The 24,788-nt window shown below is 41.8% G+C and overlaps 1 protein-coding gene across 4 annotated transcripts in view; it reads right to left on the bottom strand.

Moving 5' to 3' along the window:
- The window catches only part of FYN (FYN proto-oncogene, Src family tyrosine kinase), a 139,101-nt gene that overhangs the window by 15,742 nt on the left and 98,571 nt on the right, over nucleotides 1-24,788 (bottom strand). For 2 of the 4 annotated variants that reach the window (XM_071438352.1, XM_071438346.1), the window contains 7 exons: nucleotides 20,251-20,349; nucleotides 19,049-19,152; nucleotides 14,706-14,855; nucleotides 12,743-12,907; nucleotides 8,292-8,471; nucleotides 6,441-6,517; nucleotides 6,186-6,339 (listed from right to left, as the gene is read on the bottom strand). In XM_071438352.1, the coding sequence (XP_071294453.1) occupies nucleotides 6,186-6,339; nucleotides 6,441-6,517; nucleotides 8,292-8,471; nucleotides 12,743-12,907; nucleotides 14,706-14,855; nucleotides 19,049-19,152; nucleotides 20,251-20,349 (929 nt within the window). Of the gene's footprint in view, nucleotides 1-6,185; nucleotides 6,340-6,440; nucleotides 6,518-8,291; nucleotides 8,472-12,111; nucleotides 12,268-12,742; nucleotides 12,908-14,705; nucleotides 14,856-19,048; nucleotides 19,153-20,250; nucleotides 20,350-24,788 lie in introns of all 4 variants that reach the window. The other 2 variants (XM_071438367.1, XM_071438359.1) reach the window with 2 other exon arrangements.

Raw genomic sequence — 24,788 nt, 5'->3', positions numbered from 1 at the left:
AGAAGGGGGATCAATTCCAGGACATCCCTTTTCCTGAGAGCTAGAGCAGTACCATCCTCACTGGGGTGTGATGAGCACTGCTGGAAAGATGAATGGTCTGTGCTGAGGATCTTCCAATGACAGGACAGCTATTCATTACTTCTCTATGCTGCCCCTGCTGTGGATGACTCTCTGCCTAAAGCAACTAATGCAAAAAATCACGTTCTGCAGTTTGTGCAGCATTTCCTGATAGATGACAGATTTGGAGTGCTAGATGGGGAGGAGAAAAATGCAAGCTTGGCAGAGAGCTTGCTAGCAGAGCCCTGCCTCATGGTTTTCTGGCCCTGCAACACATGTTGGAGGCTAGATGGTTCAAGAGAGTCTGCAGTCCAGTATGGCAGAGGTGTCAGTGAAGGGAGAGCAGAGACCAGGGGGAACACACCAGGCTGGTCACCTGCAGGTACAACACATGCCCTGCCCTCACATAAGGAGATCACACACAGCTTGTGTGAAGGGGGGGGTGTGTGTTTGTCTGACAGGGATCCTCCAAGGTGCTGCCCCTCATTCAATGCCTGGAACTGGAGACAGAGAGACAGTGCACTGCTGCGAAAGCACAAAAATTCCCAAATGTGTTGAGCACTGCCCTGAAGCCTCCTGCTTGCTGTAGCTCCATGGAGTTAGCACAGCCCAGATGCTTGTGTGTGGTTCCTGATGGACACACAGTTTCTGTGCTTAACTCTCTTCTCAACACACTGATTAAAACCCCCAATGCCTCTCTCTGCCCAGGCCTCAGAAGCTTATTAAACAAACTGACTTTGTGCTGCAAACAAATTACAGCATCAGATAAAACGTGTATTACGGACAAGCATGTTAATAAATCTGATAAGACAAATCACCCCAGATGACAAGGCAGCCCATCTCCTGCTCTGAAGGCAGATTTTGCATCAGTGGGGGAGGGATTTCTCTCTTCTTGTTGCTGGAACCTGTTTTATTACAAACCAGCACATCAGTAACCCCATGCATGGACACAAACAGCAGATTGCATTCATCAGGTCAGGATGACCTGTCTTTGCCCCAAAACAGGGTACTAATCTGCAGCTTTTATCTCCGTCCCTCTTTTTTTTTAAAAAACATTACAGCCTGGGGAAAGCCTTTTTTGGTTTTCTGCACTGCTTGTAACCACATGAAACCAAAGCTGCTGATACAATTTATGGTTAGAGCAGCAGCCCCGAGCCTGAGAGGATTTTTGTGAGGCTCAGCCCTATTCTTGGGACCTCTGCCCGACTCTGCCCAGGCATTCACACAGGTTATCTCCCAGGAGGATTTCCCTGGGAAAAATCAATCCCTGGTCCTGTTTTAATTCTTTGCTGGCTTTAAGCGGGTCATGTGATGAGAAGGAGCAGAGGGGGCTGGGATGATTGAGTGACCTTGAGATACAACTCTCAGCATGGTTTCTTCTGAGGCAAGCCAAAATCCCTCAGAGCTTTGGTCTCTTTTCAGATCTAAATCTTGATGAAGTAGAAACCTCTGAAATTCATGCCCCAGAGCCACTGCCAGCTTGATAGTGATCCTGTTTCTGGAAATGCTACAAAGCTGCTACCTCTTGTACCTTAAAACCAAACCCAGTGGAGGACTCCAAGCTCTATGACCCAAAAGCTCGGGGACCGCTCGGGTTAGCAATCAGGGAATGCAGTGTGGAATTGGATTGCTGCTGGGGCTGCAAAGGGAAAGCTGTAAAAGGTAAAAACGGAGTGCTGAAGCAAGCATGAAACAGGAAACGAGTCAGCCCCGGCAGGCGATGATGAGCGCCGTGTGGGAGGGACCGTGCAATCACATTTTTTGTGCTGTGAGAACGAGCGAACGTGGAATGACAAGCCTGGCAAACATCAGCGATGAGGAGCAGGCTCCGCAGGCGGACCCCTCCCAGGAAGCGGCTCTGAACACCCCTCTGGCTCTCTCCTGCAGCCCCCATTCCTTTCCCTTCCTTTCCCTCGCCCTTCCCCTTGCCCTGGCCGCGCTCCTTCCCTCCCAGGGCAGGGCAGAAGGCGCCTCTGCAGGAGCGGAGCGGGATGCCCCCGACCCGCTGGCTGAGGACCAGGAGCCCTCTCTCCTGGGATGGCTCAGGGAACCGCAGGTAAAGAGCGAGAACAAAGCCCTGGATGCTCCAGCCTGCAGTGCAGTCAGTCACAAACAAACCAGCTCTGATTAGCTGGTGAACAAGTCTCTGCAAAGAGCCTGGAAGGGGAGGGGGGAAAATCCCTGCCTATTTCTAGGAAATCAAACTAAGAAGCATCACTTGATTTTAAGAAGGGCAGGAAGGAGTTAATTCTAAGTGTTAAGGAGGCAAAAATGATCTGTGAGTTTACAAACACGTACTAGAGCTCCCAAAATAGCTCTGACTCGTCTGGAAGGCATCAGAAAGATCCTTATTGTTTAATGTGTGCCTAGAGTGGCACTACTGCAAGTGCTGCTGGTGTGTGCAGTAGAAACATGGCCTGGAAAACAACTCCGCACTTTTTATTTATTGAGAAAATTTTAAATTTGTATCAGCTGCTGCTGCTTAATAGTAAAAACTCAAACCCAGTGCCTCTGTGGAGCACTGGCACTCTCCACAAAAATGCCATGTGCTTGGCCAGAACTCCACTTAACTGTGAACCATATCAGTGCAAGGATAGCAGAACTTTGTGGGAAATCCTTTGCTGGGGGTGATGGGAAGTTTGTCCTGTAGGATACCAGAAGTTTTAAATCTTGCCTTACAGGGCTGACACAAGCATCATCACCAATGGAAGGGAGCAACACTCCATGCCTGACACTGTGTGTGGGGAAGATGTTGCAACATCAACAGCCAAAAGAAGCAATGGGACAGGCTGCAATACAGTCCCCCAGTGTAGCCTTTGAAATGGGTGTCACTCCAAACAGGCATGTTTTTCCCCTTTGATTACTCATTTCCTCTAAAAGCAATAGGAGCCAAATGCTCATTACAAGCCAAGAACTCTTTTTTGTATTATTTAATGGCAGTGTATGGCTGCTAGTCACACACTTTAAATCATTAGTGGCATGACCATCTCTTTTCTTCCCGACAATTGCTGAGAAATGGCAGTGCAGACAACGAACTGCTTTTTATTTACCTCTCATAAATCAGGAGCAGTCAGGCCTCCTTTGTTCAAACCCAAAAGAAAATAAACCGGTCAGTAAAATGTTACCACCAGTCTAAGTAATACCCACACAGGTCCAGGAATCCTGCACTCTAGCCTGCTGGGGCTCAAAGCATCCCCATCTGTTTCCTTTCAAAATATTTAATCAGAGACAAAAGTGACAGTGGGGGAAGGGAGTAGGAGATCAAGCGAAGCTGGAGAAAACCACCTCTTCCCCATGCCAACAATAAGCTCTGTACTAACACACTTAAGCCAAAAGAAGGATGGCTGCTGAGAAGAGTGACCAGAGACTTTAATCTTCAGATTTTGCAAGGAAAAACATTTCCTTTCTCCCACAGGAGCTGCCAGTCTGGAGCGCTCCCTGTTCCCCTCCCCTCTGCTGGCCAAGCTTTCCTCCTGTGTCAAAATTCCCACTGAAGCAGTAGTCAGCTAGATAAACAGAGCAGTCCCCAGATGCATCCCCTTGGAGGCTGAAGTAATAGGTCATGGGAAACAAGCAGAGGCAACCATTTCCTCCTGATACTGTGGTCTCCAACAAGCATTGCTCAAACTGAAGCTTAACTAAACAAGCCAGAACTGAATTCCAGTTGGAAAAAAAGATCCATTGGTGCATTAGAAACCATTTTTCTCCTGCAATAAATCAAAGGTCTTGGGCTCACCCTGGCTTGGAAGCCAGGTTAATTGCAATGAAATGTAAATTGAGTGTGTGCTGCTTGGTCAAAAAAGCATCCCTTCCTACTCCTTAAGGAAGGGTCCTAAGCTAGGATCTTGGGAAGCAGCATGTGGTATCATCAAACCTAGAAAATGCAAATCACAAAGGGACAAAAAATATTAATGAAAGTAGGAAAACCTTTCTACATGATACCTGTGGTTACAGCTCTTTGGGTCTCTCTTTTAAGGAATTCTGTAGCTCTGAAGGACTTCAGCCAGACTCGGAGGTCAGGGGAAGGAATTATTGTCCATTGCCCTCAAGTATGGGAAGGATGGATGACTTTCCATACTGGCACAAGGAGATGAAGCCAGGCAAACATGACTCAGATCTCCAGATCATCAGCAATGCATTTTCAAAGCCAAAGTAATTCTCCCTTCCCAGACACTTTTTCCTCAATACAAGTGATTTCTGCCATGAAAAAAGGACAGGAGATACCCACAATGCTCCCTCTCCCTGCCAGTCCTGGTGTTATACTTTTCTCAAAGTTTCTCCACCCCAAATGGAGTGATTTTTATTTAAAAATCCAAACTTCTCCTCTATATCAGTCAGGTAGGTTTTCACAGCTTTTTTAACATGTGAAGGGGGCAAAACTATTCTGAGAGATTTAAACTGGGAGGCAAACAGGTCATCATAGGATTTCCTAGGGATCAGGAGCCTGAAGAGATTTGGCCAGAAGTAGGTCACATATTTGTCTATGAAAACAAATAATTAGTCATGTAAAACTATACATTGGGTGGTTTCCAAAGGTAACAAAAAACATGGCAGCAAACCAGGCAGAAATGGAGATAATATAGGACACTGTTTCAAAGCCATTTTGCAGACTGGATCTGCCTGCCTTGTTCAGGGAAAACTCTTCTTGTTTTACACAGGAGAACAGCAAGCAGGCAGCTTTCTGTCTGCCAGAGCCTCTCCAGACACTCTTATTGCTCTAGAGAGAATGACACAAGACTATTTTTTTCTACCAAGAAGCAATTCCCACCCTCAGGCTGAAATCAATAGTAGTTAAGGCTCTGCATTAGTATCTGTCAGGGGTTCCTCAAGGACCTCACTGTCTGACTGTGAAGCAGGAACCTTTCAGGGTGGATGCAGCCTGTGCTCCACACCCCTGTGACTGTGTACTGCAGCTTGAGAGCTGCTGCTGCTCCCAGGCCAGGGCAAGGCATGCTGGAAACTCTCTGGCTCCTTCTGTCAACACTTAGAGAAAAAGTTACAGAAAGAGGTTAGCTGTTTCCTCAGAATTAATGGCAGGGTCCATGCTGAAACAGGGACTTTGCTCAAGAGAAGAAACTCACAACAGGAAACCCACAAAGAGAGTTTTTGGTGATGTACAACAGGGTTTAATGGGATCCTCCCTGGCTTTGGCACTGAAAGGATGGAGTCGTGTTTACCAACACATATTGAGCAAGCACGACCAAAGTACTGCCAGCAGAAAGAGAACAAAACTGTAGCTCTGCAGCTTGGACCAACATCTGACAACTAAGCATGACTTGTAAAGAATAACTAAAAAGAGCCTGTGACATGGCTCAGTTTGAACACACATGCTTTTTAGAAAAAGCTACAAAACTCTTTGACACATTTCTATAGTGTAACAGTGGTGTGAAGGAAGGGAGGAAAGAAAGAGGAAACAGGGCAGAAGGAAGGAAGTGGTGGAAGGAAGGAAGGAAAAGAAAGGAAGGTAGGAAGGTAGGAAGGTAGGAAGGTAGGAAGGAAGGAAGGAAGGAAGGAAGGAAGGAAAGAAAGAAAGAAAGAAAGAAAGAAAGAAGGAAAGAAAGAAAGAAAGAAAGAAAGAAAGAAAGAAAGAAAGAAAGAAAGAAAGAAAGAAAGAGAAAGAAAGAAAGAAAGAAAGAAAGAAAGAAAGAAAGAAAGAAAAAGAAAATAGAGTGCTTAGAGAAACAGCTCCGTTGCACAGAGGCACAACTCTTTGATTTGTTTGAAATAAAGAAAGAATAGTACAGGAGTGATAATAGTGGTTAGTAACTAGTAGAAGGCACACTACAAATGAAATACCCTACATACACTTTTCTGGATCACCACATTCAGACTCTCATAACCAGTAAGTAAAATACCCTCTTTGCTATGGCACCATGAAGATCCTGTCTTTGCTGTCATTTCCAGCTGTGTTCTCACTCATCACCTTTGCTTCATTTTGGTTTTCAAAGAAAAGACAACGAAATAAGACATTCTCTTTATGACATGCATTCAGCAGTGAACTTCTGACTAAGAGTTAATGTGAGTTGAAGATTTACTGAAAGCAGCTCTGAAGCACAGGAGAGAGAGCTTTTCAAAACCACATTCTACTCTTTCCCTGCCACAAGAATGACACTCAGTGCTGCATTTACCTTGTCTGGCTGTATATTCATTGTCTTCAATCAGTCTTGCCAATCCAAAGTCAGCAATCTTGCATATTAGGCCGTTGCCCACCAGGATGTTGGCAGAGCGCAGATCTCTGTGTATGTAATTCATCCGCTCGATGTACGCCATGCCCGCAGCCACCTGCCAGCAGCAGCAGAGACAAGCCATGCATTTAAAACAAACTCAGTTCATACATGGGCTATAAAACACCCACACCAGTGCTCAGTGCTCTGGAGACAGACCTGGGCTGCCATGTCCACCAAGTTCGGTAACTTCAAAGCTCTTCCTTCTCCATCCTTTAAGAAATCTAGCAAACTCCCTGTGAATGCAGAGTTGACACAATAGAGAGATGTTAGGAAGACAACTCATCTGAATGGAGGTGCAGTAATATGTGCAATATTAAAGACAGCAATGTTTCAAGTTCAAGGGACAGTTTCAAAAAACCCCATGATATCTCCAAGTTCTCCTATTGTACTCGCTTCACTCTTCAAGTTGGCTTGCAGAAGAATGTGCAACTAGTACAATGAGAGTTGCAGGGAAAGGAAACAGGATTGTTTTAAATTTTCCTGACCATTACTGAGAAAGTTGATCTTTCCTAACTTTTCCAGTGCTCTTTAAAACTACATAGCTGCTGCTCTCTAAAGGCCTCAGCTAACTGCAAAGCAGCAGCTCAGCTCCAATCCACACAAATTATGGAAGAAGTCAGATCCTAACTCAATGTGCTCCAAAGGAAAGGTCAGCCCAGAGCCTGGTGAGCCCAAGGGGGATAGCATTGGCAAAGGCTATTTCTCCTTAGAAATTAGTGGTGCTCCTCCCCTAGGTAACCCAGAACTAAATACAGCATGAATCATTAATTTTAGAAGACAAAGAAGAGATGAAATGAAAGCAACTTTAGCAAAAGTTATAAGAACATCACTTTCCTGTGCAAGGGAAAACAAGAAAGTACCCTCTTGCCTTAAAGAAAGAGCCTAGGATGTGTAGCTTCTGTCCTAATCTTGTATCTGAACAGAGAAGTGTAGCAGTCTCCTTTAAATAAGGTCAGAGAATTGGTTTAAAAAATAAAGGAAAAAGAGAGATGATTAAGCGTTTCTCCCTTGATAAATTGTCAGCCTCAAGCACAGATCCAAAGATGTAAAATGTTACAGTACAAACCAGTAAAGTAAGCCAAAATAAACCCCATACTTCAGAAGGGTTTTGAAAAGTCTTTCTTTTTAAAGGGAAAAAGCATATGCTAGTCACTGAGACATATGATTAAAGTGTGAGTTAGTCAGGGCTTGGATGCCTCTGAGGAGGGAGGTGGGCAAGCACCTGCCAGGAAAATAAAAGTCAACTCCAAATAGACTGAAAGAATGCACTTAAAATTTCAGAGTGTATCCTCCAATGTACAATGAAACTTCCCTGTGAGAACTTATGTTTCCTATTTGGTTCATTTGCTTTTCCAAAACAAGCAGATTTTTTTGCTCTGCTCTCAGCACCCTGCTGGAGATCTGATGGAGCAAAAAGTTTTCTTTTTCTCATTTTACTACACTGTTACCAGCTAAGTAGCTTAAGGAAGAGACAAGGGGGAGGGAAAAGTGAAGGAAAAAGAGGAGGGAAAGAATAATATGTGCAAATCATGTATTAAGATGATAATGGGGTGGACTGAAAGGGAAGTGTCATCTGAGAATGAGGTGCAGTGACAAGGTTCAGGATTGGCTAAAAAAGGAAACAGAAATCCTAGGCCAACAAATAAACACTTGAAAGAAGATGTCTTAAGAACTCTCTGATGCCAGGAAAAGCTAGGATCTTGGGAAGCAGCATGGGGTATCATCAAACCTACAAAATGCAAATCTTATCAGGGAAGTTTGGATGCTGATGCAGTGGGAATCACTTAGCCTGAACCAACTTCTCTTTCCCCCAGCTAGTACAGATTTTCTTTGTGCATTTTGGGCCCAGTTCATAGTGGAATTCATGGCTCTTCTGAAGCCAGAGGTGACTCTAGTTTCCTGTTCCCTCTCTCCTTCCTCGCATGCACCCTGCTGCACCTCCCTCTGCATCCCCAAGGAGAAACAATAAAGAAAAAATATTATCAAGCACAGCAGCTCTGGCTTCACCTTTACTCATGTACTCTGTGACAATATAGATAGGCTCTTCAGATACCACAGCATAAAGTTGGACCAATTTGTCATGTTTTAGCTTCTTCATGATTTGGGCTTCCTCTAAGAAGGATTCTGGAGACATGGTGCCAGGCTTCAGGGTCTTGATAGCCACTTTAGTATTTCCATTCCATGTACCTACAAGCACAGACACTTAGTTAGATTAAATATCTTCTGCTCCTTTTTCTGCCTGATGCCTAATGTAAGCAAGGAAAAAAATATCAAGGACATTTAATATAAATTTTTTTTAAAAAGTTTGGTTTCCCATGTTGCCTTATCATTATATTCCTCCCACACCTCCTTCATATTTTAGTCTTTTTCTCTTACACTGAAAAATAATACTCCCATTGGCACTGGGGCACAATTGCTGTTGTCCTACTCAGACAGTGTTTCCAGTGATCTCCACAGAAACCTTCTCTGAGTAAGAAACTTGGGACTGCTGAAACCCATCTTCGTGTATTCCCTTGCTAACAAGTAATTGCTCCAGACAACAACACAGCTCCAGTCACAGATTTGGACAACAAAACTGGTTAAGCCAGAATTTCTCATTTGCAACACATTTTAACATTTTGGTTTTGCTCTGAGTCAGATTAAAAAAACAAAACAAAACCACAAAAAAAAAACCTCAAACAAAAAACCTCCTGAGAAATAAACCCTGAATTGATTTCAATTTAGAAACACAGGTGTGTTTCCAAACTGAAATGTGTCTTTTTCCTTCCCCTCCTTATCCCCAGGAGCTGCTGACAGAAAATGAGGTGTCCCTGTCCACTTCAGTTTGCTCTTTACTGGTGGTCAGCACTGAAATAGGCAAGTTGCATCATTTTTCACCCATCAGCTACCAAGCTTTCTGGAACATCCAAAAGCCTGCACAAGAACCTGAAGAGAAGTGGGGAAGGCTGACTCAGGGCATCATGCAAAAGGTGGGGCTTCACTTGGGTATTAGAGGAGGACTGGAAAGAAAGAAAACCCAGAAGACCTATTAAGGTAAACAGTGGGGATTTTTTTGTTTGTTTGTTTTTTGTTGGTTTTTTTTTTTTTTTTTTTTTTTTTTTTTTTTTTTTTTTTTTTTTTTTTTTTTTTTTTGTGGGAAGGAAAAGTAAGGACAATTCAAATGGGCAGAAATACCCCTTTCCTACTGCCTTCTGGTTGTCCTTTGCCCAGACTAGCCAGAACCCTGCTCCAGAGTCCGGGCATGGCTCTGAATGTGATCTGTAGATAGGGAGCTGCTGTGTGATAAGGCAGAACAACACTAAATTACTTCAGGAATTAATCACATTAAAAACTACTCCTCTGAACTTAAACATGAGGACAGCAGAAAGCCCACAAAGTATACAAAGGCTGTGTCATGAAAAAAGGTAACTTGTAAAATAACCCCGTTTGTCTTTGTTAAAAGTACGTGAACAATAACAGGGCTCAGCTGCTTCATGGGAACTGGCTGGGCCAAAATAACTTTATCATGAGCTTTTGCAACCTGCCAGAATATAAATGAGCCATAAAATGGGTCTTTTTTGTGCAAATGCTCAGGTCCCAGGTCTACCTTGCCTGGCTGAGGATAGCAGAAGAGCAGTGGAGGAGCTGCTGCTCCTGTGCTGCTCCTCACTTTTAAAGGGCAATCCCAAATGTCTGGCAGGGCTTGAGGCACATATTAGTCAAAAGTGTGCAGTGCAAGTTGGTTTTCATTATGCCTTTATTTCCTTCTGCCAGTTCAGTGCCAGCTGTCACTGAACTGACAGTTCACTCTACTGTCAGTGGAGTAATGCCTTGAGTTACCAGCTCTGCTACGCCAGCACGCTTCAGAAGGACTCCTGAAGCCCTAATTTCTCTCAGTCCTTCAAACCAGAGCTGAAGCAGGACTTTGCTCTAGTGGCTCTCCTGCTTAAGCTGGGAAGGATGTGGTTTTACCTCTAATTTCAAGCAGGGTGGCCAAAATCTTTTCTGATGGGTGACAGGGAGCATGTTTTGTCTGGAGTCACTGAGGCTCCAGACTGCAGTGTGCCATCAGTCATGGCCACTTTGCAGAGGTACCACAAATTATATGAACTAGGAATAAAACCAGGAATAAAAAAGTGAGTTTCATGAGCACCAGACTGGCATTCATAAAATAGGATCCCACCTTATGTGTTAACAGGATTGTGTACTATCTGTTTAAATAAAAATTCCAGGACTTGTTCTATTACCCTGAAGTGTTTTCAGCAAGTCTGTTTTTAAACACTTTTATTAATTTCTCCAGTTTAAGAAAAGAAAATAAAACAAAAATGCTAACTTATCCTCTCAGCCCTGATTCCAGTTTAAATTCTTATATTTTCTTTTTCTGTTTTAGTATATTTTTCTAATAGAAAAGTAGCATAGACTTCCCTCTGAATTCTTCCCATATGTAGTTAGTTACTACTTAATGTGTTTTTTATTAATTTTTACTGTGTTCATCTACTCCAATTTGGTAATGCTTCAGGGCTGTAAACATATTTTTTACAATACATTAAGAAACAGAATTTCATAATTGTAATCATAATTTTTGCATTTCTGACAGCTACTTGGTACTGGTACTTGGCACTTTATTTCCCATAGCTGTTTTTTTTTTCTCTTTTGTACATTTGTGCCTTTAACTTGTCATATCTGTTTAAGGTCTATGGCACATGGAGCTGACCACTAAGTATTAACATCAGAAACTTGTGTGTGCATTCAAGATGGAGAACAAGAAGGAGAAACTGCAATTATCTGGAAATGTGAATAGAAATGTAGGCAGCTTTCTTTGCAACAGGTCAACTGCAATTCTGTGAGATTATATAAATTTCTCTATTTCTAGTCTATAAATTCTGTAAATCTCACAGACTTGCTGCTGGGCTCCCTGCTGGAGGATCCACTGGTTGTTTTGGCTGTACATATTTTTGTGTCACTGCAACAAAAGGAGTGGTCAAACTGCCTCCTCAAATTTTTGTGAAGAAATAACATATAGTGATTCTTTATTTGAATTGGTAATTTTAGAGTCTATACAGAATGCAATTTGTCATAGAAATTGAGCCACATCTCGTGAAATGGCCACTATATTGTGTTTCAATGCTATGGCCATACTAAGATTTATGTATATTGTAAATTGCTGTTATTTTATACTCATTAAAAGAATGAGGCCCGTGATGGGCAAGTTAAGCTGGCAAGTGTGCAGAAAACAATGTCAGTGGATTTGGAAAAGGTCAATATTTCTGGACTTCAAAGTGGGGGTTCAGCTGGGCCTGGCAAGTTTTGCCTCTGTTGTCCCTGGTCTCTATATTGAATTACTGGGCTCTGCTGAAGACACAAATTGCAAAGAGACTTGAAGAAGTGGATGCATGGGAAAGCTAGCTTGACAATATCAACTTGCTGATATTTGCCATTATTTTTAAGCTGGGAGAGTGGATGGAATAATTTTCAGGGTCTGATTCCATCAGTGCTACAATACACAAGGAAAGAAAAATGTCTACTTACCAGATTAATTTCTGGTTAGCCATTCTGCCTTACAGGTTTAGCATCATTCCTATTTTAATACCTAGCAATTGTGTAGTCACCCAAATAAACCCAAGGCAATTAATGAATTTTAATGCCTTAACCTCTCATACCACTGTGTGCAAATGAATGGAAGCTTCCCCATGGATTACTGTGTTTATGTTTGATTGTTTCGGGCAATATAAACTAACATTTCACACTATTCTGATCTTTTAGCCTTAAGATCTAGACTTGAAATGTTTATTTCTGCCAAGAGGGCCTTAAAAGATCCATCCAAAGCAAAATATATTCTCTGCCTTACCACGCCACACTTCAGCGAAACACCCCTGACCAAGCTTCTGTTCCAGAAATAATGAATCACGTGCAACTTCCCATGCATCTTTAGCCAATCCAACAGTTTGTGGGGTATTATTCGTAGCAATCACAGTTAAGTTAAAACACAAACCATCAGCTTTCTCTATAGGAGAGGAAATTAATAAAAAAAACACACTTATAATCCAAAATTATGCATGCATTGAGAAAGATGGAAGGTGAGGGTCTCTCAGTGCTGCAATAAAGTTCATTTGCAAACACTGGTTTTTGGATGCTGAAGATAAGGAATTCTTTTGTTAGCCTGCAGTATAAAGCTTTTTGGTATAGCTAAGAGATTACTATGTGAGCCTTGATTTATTATTAAGACAGTGGTAATTTGTCAAAATCAAGACCTTCCAAGGAAACATGGATTTTCAGTTTTCTTTTGCCATCAATTATAGTGAAAGTTGAAGATTAAAGAATTTCAAAGTCAAAGACATGATTCCAAAGACATTTTTCCTAACAGTTTGAGCTTTACTAATTTTTTTTCTCATGGGTCACAATGTCCTCCTACATTTTCACCTTCCATCTTGTAATCCCCACACAGCGAGCTATTTTAGAGTAATTATTTTGCTCCATACCCATCCATACTTCCCCAAACTGCCCATTTCCCAGTCTCTTGATCAACTGTAGGGATTCTCGTGGAATTTCCCAGACATCTTTGGTTTTGACAGACAGATCAGTAAGCCTTGGCATTCCTTTATGACAGGGGACTACTAAGCGGCAGCAAAGACCTGCAGCTCTCTCTGATGGAGCCAGAAGTGAAGCCAACAGCAAAGGAGAGGAAAGAAAAAAAAGTGTGACATGAAACAATTACAGAAAGCAAAAAAACAATGCTACTCACAACAGCTGTTAGTTGCATACCACAAAGCATCCTGGAAGATTAGGAATTGAACAATGAAACATATTCATTTGAGACGGAACAGGAAATATTTTAGTCTCTGCACAAGCTGAAATGGAAGGTGATCGCCACTGGTTTCTCTTGAAGACTCAGGATTTCCCTCCTCCCACAATGCTGCATTAAGATAACCTCTTGAGTGACTGGTTTACTATGGTACATTATAGCTTTTTAAAAATAATCTGTCAATTACAAGCTGAATTGTTTCTGAACTGAATAAAAGAAACACGGAGAAGATTAATTACTTCTTTTTCTGAAAAATTGCAGCCATGAAAATTTGGTGGACTTTTTGTAGCCTGGGAAAAGATATTTTCCATATTTTGCTCTGTGAAAAGGTGGCTTTGTAGGTGTCATGCAAGTCTGACATTCTTTCTAGAGCAAACCTTCATTTGCATATGCAGTACCATACCTCCAGACTACCCTGCCTGGATCCTACTGATTATGCCTCAGTGTTGCACAGAAATGGCTGCTTCCAGATCTATTTGTTTCTGCATCTGTGCATGGAAAATGTGCCACCCAAATAAGCTGACCACAGGAAACTAAAATTTTACATATACCAACTGGTACAGTGAGGTTGTAAATTATCTTCCTTATAGGTGAGTTTTTATACCTCATTTAGCTTGAAGTAGAGTCACCAGAAATAACTAGAAATTCTCCCTGGCAGCACACACCCATCAGGATTTGGGTGGAGAAGACAGCCAGATGTCTAGTATGAATAGCATAAGAATGCAGCAGACAGAATACAAAGAATACAGAAAAAATGCCCCGCAGAGAAGCTGATTTCCCAAGTAAAAATTATGAAAAGTTTTTGAGCAGCAAGCATTTGGGGTAATCTGTTAATAATATTATGAAAAACTAAAGTAAAGGGAAAAACCCCAAAGAGCAAATAATTCAAAACACAAATTTCTGCTTAAAAACTGACCATGCTGAGAAGCATGGCAATCTTCTGTGTAAGAACCAGTTGTCCTATGCAGAGATTTGAGGGGGCTTTGAAGTTGCATTTGTTGTACACCAATTACCAGTGACAACAGGATGTAGTTTTGAGTGGAACAGTGCCTGCCACACTTTATTCACAGGAATAATAAAAAAAAGTTTGGTGGGTGGACACAAATAGTGTGCATAAAGAAACATGCATATTGTCTTATTTATTTAACATAGTTTAAATGTTAATACTTTGCACATAGAACAAAATTCCAGTGGGAAAATATATTTAATGTATCTAATACATGCAGACCTTTTGGCCATTGTTTTAGGTGACTGAATTCCACAATGCAATTCCTATTTGCTTTATTAGCAATAGTGTGCTGCAAAATGGCACATCTTAGCACTCACTTTTTCACAGGGAATTCATGCTTGGAGATGTGCAAGTCAAATTTGGTAATTCTGTTTGCTTAGAAAAGGGAGAGCTGACAAAACCTTTAGCACAGTAAAGTGTTAGGTTTTAAAAGCTCTGCTGCTGTATCCTGTGAACAGCACTCAAAGACATTTATAACTCTAATGGGAAAGGGATAACAGAAGATGCATTACAACAAGCTAGAGTCATAGATCAAATGACTCTTTAGGGCATCTTACACATACATCAGCTCAGCAGCAAACACTTTTGTTTTAAAATACTTCAGAGTGCCATGTATTATCTGAAAAATTACCTGAGTAATGCTGAACCAGCTGCTGAAGAGTTTCAAATTGTGCCCGAGTTGTGATATAATATCCACCATTGTCAAGTTTACGAATCTTATAATGTTTGACATGATCTCCTTTCATATCATCCCAGTCTCGAATAGACAGGGAATAGGCACCTGTTCCAAGCAAAGGAGAAATAAAAAATTGTAATTAGCTTTTAGTCACAAAGATTTTGGTTTTCTGGTCAGTTGCTACAAAGTGAAAGAGAAATTGCTTCCAAAAAGCTCACTGTATCCTGAAAAAGATTAACACAATGAGATAAGCATCAGAGAAATCCTGGGATGTTCACAGCATGTCCCTTTCACAATGTTCTAGAAAGATACCGGGACTTCTGTGTAAATGAAAACTCACAATTTAACATTTACTGCTTCAGGCTGTTAAATTGACTTTTCCTATTCTAAGTGTCAGGTTACACTGCAAATACTGTCCTTTATGTAAATGCCAGTGGGTGGTAAATATCAAGATTTTCACAGGAAGCTCTGGAGATAATGACTTTATATGTGGGTAGTGTTGTTACCTGGATGGATCCCAAACTTCTTTATAAACAACCAAATAAGCATATTTTGTACACCACAGTCTTTGGACGGTAATACTACACCAAGACTGAGCACCAGTAGATCTGCAAGAACTTCACATTTAACTTCCCAAATCCATGTGGGGCTTTAGAGCTTACTAGTGGGATTCAGATGCCCTAGCACAGGGATTAAGTGCCATGTGAGGTGCCTCAGGACATGCTGCTTGGCAGTTTTCCCACAGGCTGTCACATTTTCCAGCCATGTGGATGCCCTGCAGACATTTGAAATGGCTCTGGATGCTCAGGGCCATGTGAACCTCAGTTGATGGGCTGGATTTAGTTTCAGGTGCAGTGGTGGCAGTCTGCAGGTGGGCTGAGGGTTTGATTTATACACCCATGCATAAGCCCCTGGTGCTATGAGGGTGGCTGAATCCCAGCCCAGTTTCCATGAGAGTTATGGCACTGTGGCATAATGCCAGTGTGGGCACTCGGTGTCTGCAGTCAGGGGCAGCTGAACAGAGCCTCAGCTTCCTGCTGGCTGCAGAAACAGTTCAGCCACCTCCATGGGGACCTGCACCTTCAGGTGACTCACTCTGGAGGACAGTCCTGTTTTACAGCCAGTGACACACGTGTTGGTTGTAAAAAACCCACTTTTTTACAGTGTAATGCAGCATCTGAACAAAAACATGGCCCTTTTCAAAGGCAGCAAAGAAAACAAGTTCTCTCTCATGGCTCAGACAAATATTGTGTTTACTCAAGGGAATTTAGGCATTAAAAGGGAAGAGGAAACTGTCAGCTGCAGAGAGCTCAGGAAGGCCCTCCTTTTGGAGCCTCTGCTGCTTTTACTGGTAACCATGTCAGCTAAGGGCAGACATGGTAACCACCAGCAAACAGTTTTTTGTGACATGAAAGGTGGTCCCGTTGTAAGATGTCTTTCTTGGATGTATCCTCAGGAAGAAGCCTCCTTGACCACATTAAACAACAACAGGTTACACTGGTGGGTGGCTCATCCCTGAGGGAGATGCAGTGAGCAAAACCCCTCTACCCTGACTCCAAGGACTTCTCAAATTCCCTGTTGTTTGTCCGCTATATAGGAGGAAAAGAGGCAGCACTTAAAACAGATATTCTGGTTTATTCGAATGGGAGGCACCCTTAAAGGAGAGTCAGGGGTTGTTTTATGTATTTTTTTTTAAATTTTATTTTAGTTTCATTTATTTATTTTGGTGGGTTTGGAGCTAAATGATCTTAAAAGTCCCTTCCAAATCCAGCCTTGCTGTGATTCTATGATTTCTAAGCGTAGACAAATACTGTTTGTTTAGGACAGTTTTCTGAAGAGGGTCTTCCAGAGTCAGTACATTTGTCTCAACTAGGAGTTCAAAGCTTTTTGGTGATTTGCAAGCACATCTTGTGCATGCTTTGTACCACCACTTTGGGCTGTACATTGTCAGCCTCCTCTCAGAATTTTCCAGGCAGTCTTCTCCACCTCCGCATTTTTGAGTTTTGATCCACTGGCAGCAGCTGTATTTTCTTTAGTCACGCTCCCTGCCTATCTGCTCACTATTTTAGATTCTTTAGGGAAATGTAAACAATCTGTGGTTCCAGGTCTGCAATCAGAGCTGTGTGGGTGGCCCTCAGTAGACCCCCGCTGACCTCAGATCAAGTTGCAGGACTGGAGCTTTAGCTCAAACCTGGACATAAACAAGAACCAAGACGTATTTCATTATTCATTTATTTAGGCTGTTGGTTATCTATACTATTCATTATTCTCTGATGATAAATTTAAATACAAGAGATAGAAGTAATAAAAATTTGGGATAGAAATACGACATTACAATATATCATGCTAATGATTTTTTAAAAAAAGCCAAACAACTAAAACCAGACAGTCTTGAAAGGTGGAGATTGAAACCAGGTGAAGGATTATACAGACAAGAGCTGATGAAGCACCTGGGTAGTCAGGCATTGAAAAAATGAAAAGCCAGCTCCATATGATTTATTTTGAAAGTAAGAAGAGAAGGCAACCATGATCAAGGGAAGTTAAATTCATGCTGAAATCATCCATGATGATACTTCTAACAGGATCCTGATTAATTTTATTATTGTTATTATTTAAAGCAGAAGGGACAATTCTAGGTCATAGAACAATTCCTGCCTGAAGCCCACAATGGCTGGTTGGGATAGGGCATTTTGAGAAGACTTACAGCAGAACACATCACTTGAGCCCACCCTATTGATTTTTTTCTCTCTCTTAAACAACAAGCTCTCTGTTTTCTTCTAACAACATACTTGAACACCACAAGGATGAAAAGGGAAATAGGCATTTTTTACAATAAAATATACATGTCTGTTTTTTTCCTATAGCTTTGATGCAAACTCCGCTTGAAGATGTAGAGAGCCTTAAGTTCAAACACAGAGAAATTAAACTTGCTGCTGCAAGTCCATCCATGATGGATTTCTACATTTCCCCAATGCATTTGTGTCTCACAAGAAATTAGAAAAACCCCTGACTTAGCTAAGTAAACAGCACTGCAAAACACATCCCCTATCACTGTATAAAACCTGGGCAAGCCAGACTAAATTGATAATGTGGTTTAGAGAAGTGTTTGTTTTTAGGATCCATGGCTGCATATGAGTGAATTTTTAAACTTGGCACAGAGTGGGATGAAGTCCTGCTCCTCACACACATCAGAGCAACTGTTGGTGAAAAAAAACAGGTGGAGGCTATTTGCAGAAAAAGAGCAAGTTTGAGCCTGTCTTGCTCCTGGTGAGAATGCCTCACTGCTATGGGAAGCATGGTGAAGCTGTGGGGTGACAAGAAACTGTCTGCCTGGAACAACAGCAAGTCAATTCAGATTTTGCATCAAAAACAGTTTTCAGAGTTAGAGGCAGCAAAGGAAGAATCCAGTGACTTCAGGAGGTAATGATGCAAAGCTTACTATTTTAGAGGATTGAATGCAGCATCTGAAGATAGGTCAGGGAGAGAGGAGTGCAAATACTGCTTCTCTCCTTTAAACTCCTTCACTAGCCGTGACATTCTGCATGCTAAACCTAGCTGATAGTGTGCTCTGATCAAAGCACTGGCAAGTCGGTGCTTTAATTATGTGAACCATCATTAGGCTACAGAACTTGTATGGAATTAATTCTAGTGACTTATGCCTCCCACAGCTTTTGTTTTGGATTGTTGGTTAATTGAGAAATAGCCAGGTTTGTTTTTGGTTAGTTGCAAGTTTTCTGCTCAATAGTTGTATGAATTAGAAAGATCTTTTCATACATGTGAAGCTTTTGAAGAAGATGTTGACAGGCTTTGTGAGCAAAACGTAAAAGCAAAAATAGCACCCGCCAAGAAAACTGGAACTCCTCCAATATTTTTAAAGGGAAGGAGGAAAATACACCCTTCCACTTGACTTCAGCAGAATGGATACAGTTGAATACTTTATGAATATATAATTAGAAGTATATTCAAGTGTTTTCCCTGTCAATATGTGAATTTAAAACTGCTGCATTTTTTTTTCTCCTTTTTTTTGTTCCCCCCAAGGATCCAGCATTTCAAAGGATCACACCATGTGGCTTGCACTGCAGATACCATGGGTTGAGCGTGACTTGTACTTTGGTTGCTCTCTACTTTGAACACTCACCCTAAGACCTAGGATATCCAGACATCCAATTCCCTAAGACAAATACATGCAGAAATGATACTTAATCTCTGCCTTCATACCACTGACAACAGTATTTCACACACTCAGCACAATTTTTCCCATATTATCTTCCCATTCCCAGTCAGAATGCCCATCCTACCTTTGGTAGTTTCGCTTTCCCGGATCAAGAAGGTACCTCTGGGGTTTCCAAACGACAGCAGCTGCCTCTCAGCATCCTTTCGGCCCAGCTTGCCAAAGTACCACCTTAGGGAAATACCAGAAATAGTAAGACAAAATGTGATGTAGCAACATTAAATAGTGTCACAAAGCCCAGACACGGAGAGGATTTTGTGTGGAAACTGTGCTTACTCAGATACAGTGGACCATTTTTGTCACACTGTCTCTTTTATCATGCTGGAAAGCCAATGTGACAAACCACACAGTAGATGTTCCCTGTGCTGGGCAGCAGCTCTTTGCATTGAGCCTGTAATCAGCAGGTGCTGAGAATGTTTGGTGTCCTCCAAGAAAGGCCAGACTTGGACAGAGAGAGGCCAAGATGTGGTGGGTGGAGGGTATACACAGGGAAAAAGGCAGAAAACTGTCTCTGCCAAAGAGCAGTATTTGTACAGATGTTGCTATAAATATTTTACTTGTATAGTGATTTACTAGTACTCGATATTTTTGTTGCAGCACAGCTATAAAATCTCAGTAGAAGGGTGAGATTCAACCTTGATGAGATTGTATATGAGGCTTTCAGAGGCTTTTACAGCCTTTTTTCCTTCCTGCAGCAACGTTTTTGTGTTGTTCCACAATCAACCAAGGACAACCTGGAGTACAGACTCCAGTAGTACCTGCTCAGCTCTATAAGCTCCTCCACTGTATCTTTTATACTGGAAATAATGTGAATACACACATCACTCCTTTTCTTTGCAGAGATGGGCCCTCATTAGAGCTTTGTGTATGCATTGTGGGCATCCTACCTATCCTAGGATTTGTATTTGTTGATACAACATGTCCTCTTTAATGGACAGTTTGCACACTAATTGACTCAAAATATTTTTACAAGTTGGTTCAGGAAAAGCAAGGACACCTTTTGGTTAAAGCTTGAAATTAGCTGACAGTTGAAAAAAGGAAGCAGACCTGTGTTCCTTTGGGTTTTCTTCCTTTGTTTTGACATTGAAAAAGCACTGAGCTCGTGCTTCTTTTGTTACTAATTACCTAATTATTTATCAGTGCAGTTAAGAACTAAAATAAATATAACGTAAGTCATTTGAAAAATCGCTGCAATCAATCAAAACCAACTCCTCACACTGCCTTCTAACACAGCATTATGGGTCTTTAGAACAGAAAAAGAAAACATACTCCTCTGCTTGGATGGAATCGACTGGAGCCACATAATTACTGGGAATGTAACCAGTTTCTCCTGTTGTCAAGGAACGGGCCTCCCACCAGTCTCCTTCCCTGTGGAAACAGAGGTGAGGAGGAGAAGTGAGAGCAGGACACAGCTGTACAGACAATGATGTGACTTTGTCTTCAGTTCTCAGTCTCAAGGTTGTTTATTGTACGTTATCTATAAAATTCTTTCTCCTGCCCTGCTGAGGTCTGTCCATCAGGACAGTTCCAGGCACACTGCCTGCCCCTGGGGTGGTGTTATGTCTTTATACTAAAAACTACCTATACAATGTTTACAATTACTTTCCAATACCTATCACCTATGTTAGCGAGCTTCTACTCTAAACCAATCTAAAAGTGCCAACATTACAGCAGAAGATGGAGGCCAAGAAGAAGAAGAAGAAGAAGAAAGGCTGGACATGCCCAGATCCCTCCATCTTGCCCCCTGAATCCCCATTCTAAAAATCCCAAAATCTACTTTTTCATCTTGTGATAAATTCAGTATTATTCTACTTAATTTGTTGTGGCTTGCAGATCTTCATCTAAGGTTGGTAACTTGCTCCATGGGTTATAACCAAAGCCACAGGCACTTTGGGCTCTGTGCCAGGGCTTCTGAGCCCCCTGGCAGGGGTCTTGGCTGCTCAGGACAGCCAGAGGCAACTTTGCTAACAGCACCCAGAACTGCATGGCCGTAAGAGGCTACAGCAACTCATCTCTTTATCACCGGTGTGCTTCCGAGAGAGCTGTTTGCATCTAAACCCCAAAAAATGTATATATTTCTTTACATCTAGAATTATTGCAGCAGTGATTAGTACTGTAGCCTTTCAGATGCAGCATAATGGCACGAAGAGGCAGAATAGCCCAGTGTAATCAGGTTTGGCTGAATTTGGACTAGAATATTGAAAACTGTATCCATAGCAATTATTCTAATACAGACCCTTGAAAAAGCTTACAGGAAAATTGCCAAATTGAATGCTGTGTTCTGATTTTGGCTGGGAAGGAGTTAATTTTCCTCAAAGTAGCTGCTGTGGGACTGTGTTTTGGATTTGTGCTGGACACAGTGCTGCTGGCTGATAACACAGGGATGTTTTCATTCCTGCTGAGCAGCATTCCCACAGTGTCAAGGCCTTTTCAGCCTCCCACCCGAGCAGAGAGGGGGTGGGGGTGTGCAGGGATCTGTGTGAGGGGACACAGCTGGGACAGCTGACTCCAGCTGACCACAGGGGTATTCCATAACATATGGCAGCATGCTCAGCATGTAAAGCTGGGCAAGAAGAAGGACAAGGGGGGAATGTTTGGAGTGATGGCCTTTACTTTCCCAAGGAATGGTTAGGCATGATGGAAGCCTGCTTTCCTGGGGATGGCCTGCCTATGGGAAATCATGAATGAATTCCTTATTTTGCTTGGCTTCTGTGCATGACTTTTGCTTTACCTTTTAAACTGCCTTTATCTCAACCCATGAGATTTCTCACTTTCCCCCTTCTGATTCTCTCCCTGATCCTACCACGGGAGAAGTGAAGCCCCCCACAGGGGCTGTGTGGGGTTGAGTTGTTCTCTGAGGTTAAACCAAAACACAGTGTCACATTCACTGCTAATTTTAAACTTCTATGAGCACAATTAATCTGAAACCCAAAGATATCAAAAAGCCATCTATCAACATGGCATTTTAGATGGCCCTTAAGGATCACACTTCATTGTCTAGATTCCCTCTGCTGGCCACCTGGAGGAGGTAGCACAAGACTAGGCTGTATTTTCAAATACTTACAAAAAGCTCTTTTTCTACAACATTTAAATGTGAAGAGTTTCATGCAGGACAGTTTGAATGCAGCATTCTGTAGGCTTAGCATGAATTTTTGTCTTACTTTGGTGCAGACAGTGGGACATGGTACTGCCTTTCAGAAAATGCACATTGCTGCAGGCTGAGCAGCTTTAAGAGAAGTTTATTTCTCAGCTTTTTGCAGGATTCAATGATTGCGGATTTAGAAATTTCTATTTCATTCTCAGCTCCAGATTAGCCAGTGTTTAACTCCTACCACTACTAATAGGCATTCTCTTTTCTATTTCTGGACTGCTTAGAAACTCTTTCTCAGTTCCCCTCTCTGTAAACCAGAGCCTTGTTCACTAAATAAAACACTTATTATCAAATGTGACTGGAGAATTCAGCCTCTTCTGGAAGCAAACAATTACAGAAAACACAATGTCTAAGCTATTACTGGAAGGAAAGGTTGTGTCAAGGTGAATTCTTTAAATTTTCAACTTCACTTTATTTAACAGTTTAAAGGAGCACGAACTCTATGGAAAACAATGAGAAAACAGCTGTGCTTAGTCAAAAAGGAGACGCTTCCAATTTTACAGTTCAAGAAACATGAAGTGCAAATAGCTTTTGCAGAGGTTGACACTGTTTTAATACACCCTGTGTGCACTAGTATGTCAGGCAAATGGCCCTTTTTGTTTGTGTCTCTAGTACTGCCAGTGAAGTGCTAACCCTTCCCCCATATGCTGCTGTAGAATATTTCTGAGGCATTATGCCACACTGAGCTTGATAAATTGTACCATTCCATCTCCTCCTCACTGTGCAGAGAGTCCACTAGATGGAGGTATTTTGTCGTATCTAGGGAGGAAAAAAGCTCTCCTGTGGATGGTCCCAACGTCAGGAACAACCCCCTCTGCTTTGACAGAGAAGCTTACATCTCTCAAAGCACTGCCAGAAAGGAGGAGGAATGCAGGCTTTTTTCACAGCTCCTAATTTCAGACCTGCAGCTGAGGTAGGAGGCAGCTAGTCAATGGGGCCAGACAGGGTGTGGTGGTGGCAATGCTGGGGATGGCCAGTGCTTTGAAGCCCCAAAGTCAGGCTCTGATATGAACCACTCTGCAGGTGCCTCTTTCACCCAGACTGCCTTTAGTAAAATTTCTGGGTTCAAATCACAGGGATACCCCCTGTATGTCATTTCAGGTGTTGTGCTGAATGTTTACTCCAAAGCACAAATCAAATTTCGGTTGTTGAAAGCTAAAGCAAAATCCAAATCCAAACCTCTCCAAAAATTCCAGACAAACTACTTTTTTGCACATATATGCTTTCTGTTTGCAAGCAGCATTGGCAGGTGCTTAAAAATGGGCTTATTTCATGTAATGGGCTTATTTCATGTGAAGAGAGGAAGCATTCTTACAGAAAAGCAGCTTTCTGGAGATCGGCTGTCAGTACTCCAGCAGTGTGGTTAGGGCCATGTTTATAAGCAAATACACCTAACTACAATGGGAACTGAGCTTCTATGATCCTACAGGAAAATAAATGAATGCCTGGTCTTTTTTCCTTGCTTAGAAACCCTTCTTCCAGGCTGTAATTACCTGCATCAAAATGCATATACTGCAGCCACTGACATGAAGGGGAATCTCTCTGTCTCACCAGCTCCAAGGATGACAGCTCTGTAAGTCCTGGTGAGCACCACCAGATTCCACCAACTGGCATGTACAAGGTATTTATAACGTGTGGAACTTCTTGTTCCAGGTTATGGCATAGTTTGTGCAAGGTTAGGAAAGCACAAGGCAATGTGAACAAAAATGGATCATAGGTTTAAAAAGGGTTTGTTTCCAACCTCTAATTTAGAAGCAGAAAGGTTTTAAACTGCTGCTCCCTCTACAAATTGTAACTGAAGTTTCTGTGCTTTCATCTACATCAAAGCTCTTTGGCTTCATGAAATATTCCACAGAATTACCTGATTTTTAAAAAAAATTCAGTGCACATTGAGCCAATTCCAACCCTGCAGTCGCTATATTAAAATTAACAGGAGCTGCACCAGGGGTGAATTCACCTCATTGTCACATGTTATAAGAAAAAAAGAGAGGACCAATATCACAAAGCCTTTAGAAAGTGACATACTTGGTTGTTAAGCCATTTTTACCTCTACATGATGGCAGTAGTGAACATAACACAGAGCCTGCCACTTTATGCTCTTAGCCAAGAATTACAAGATGTTCAGATATAGGTCAGTAGCACAGTGAGTTTTAGAAGTTATTTTTAAATTGCTAAGGGATTTTTTTTTTCTATGGGCAGTTGATAAAATTAGTTTTAAGTTGATGATTTCCAGGATGGAAATGTGGTTTTCATGTCAGATGCAGCAGAACCTAGGAAGTTCTGACTGCATCACCTACCTTTAAAAGGACAAAAAATGCTTTTAAATTTGGCACATATAGCTTTTGTGAATCAGCTTTTAGTTCATTTCTGTGTAGGGATACTTGCAGCAGATTGGAAAAAATGTTAGTACATGCCTTGCAGGACCTCTGTAGCTACTGATAAAGTACAGAGCTGGTAGTCTCAGTTCTGAATCTGGGGTTACTGTAAGAGGTAAGCAGTAAATCACACAATCTAACACTTTTTTTAAAGTAAAGCTGCATGTGGTTGAAGTGTTTTTTCCCCAACAATACAGCACTTTGCAAAAGTGCACTAAATGCAAGGATGAGAAAGTAAGCATAAAGTTCCCTCCATACTTGAATATCCAAAATGAGATTTT

This window comes from Agelaius tricolor, unplaced genomic scaffold, assembly GCF_023055355.1.
Source record: "Agelaius tricolor isolate 1412-34295 unplaced genomic scaffold, bAgeTri1.0.p SCAF_1, whole genome shotgun sequence".
NCBI lineage: Eukaryota > Metazoa > Chordata > Aves > Passeriformes > Icteridae > Agelaius > Agelaius tricolor.
Note: the sequence above shows the minus strand (reverse complement) of the source record. Positions and strands in the feature narration are given on the sequence as shown.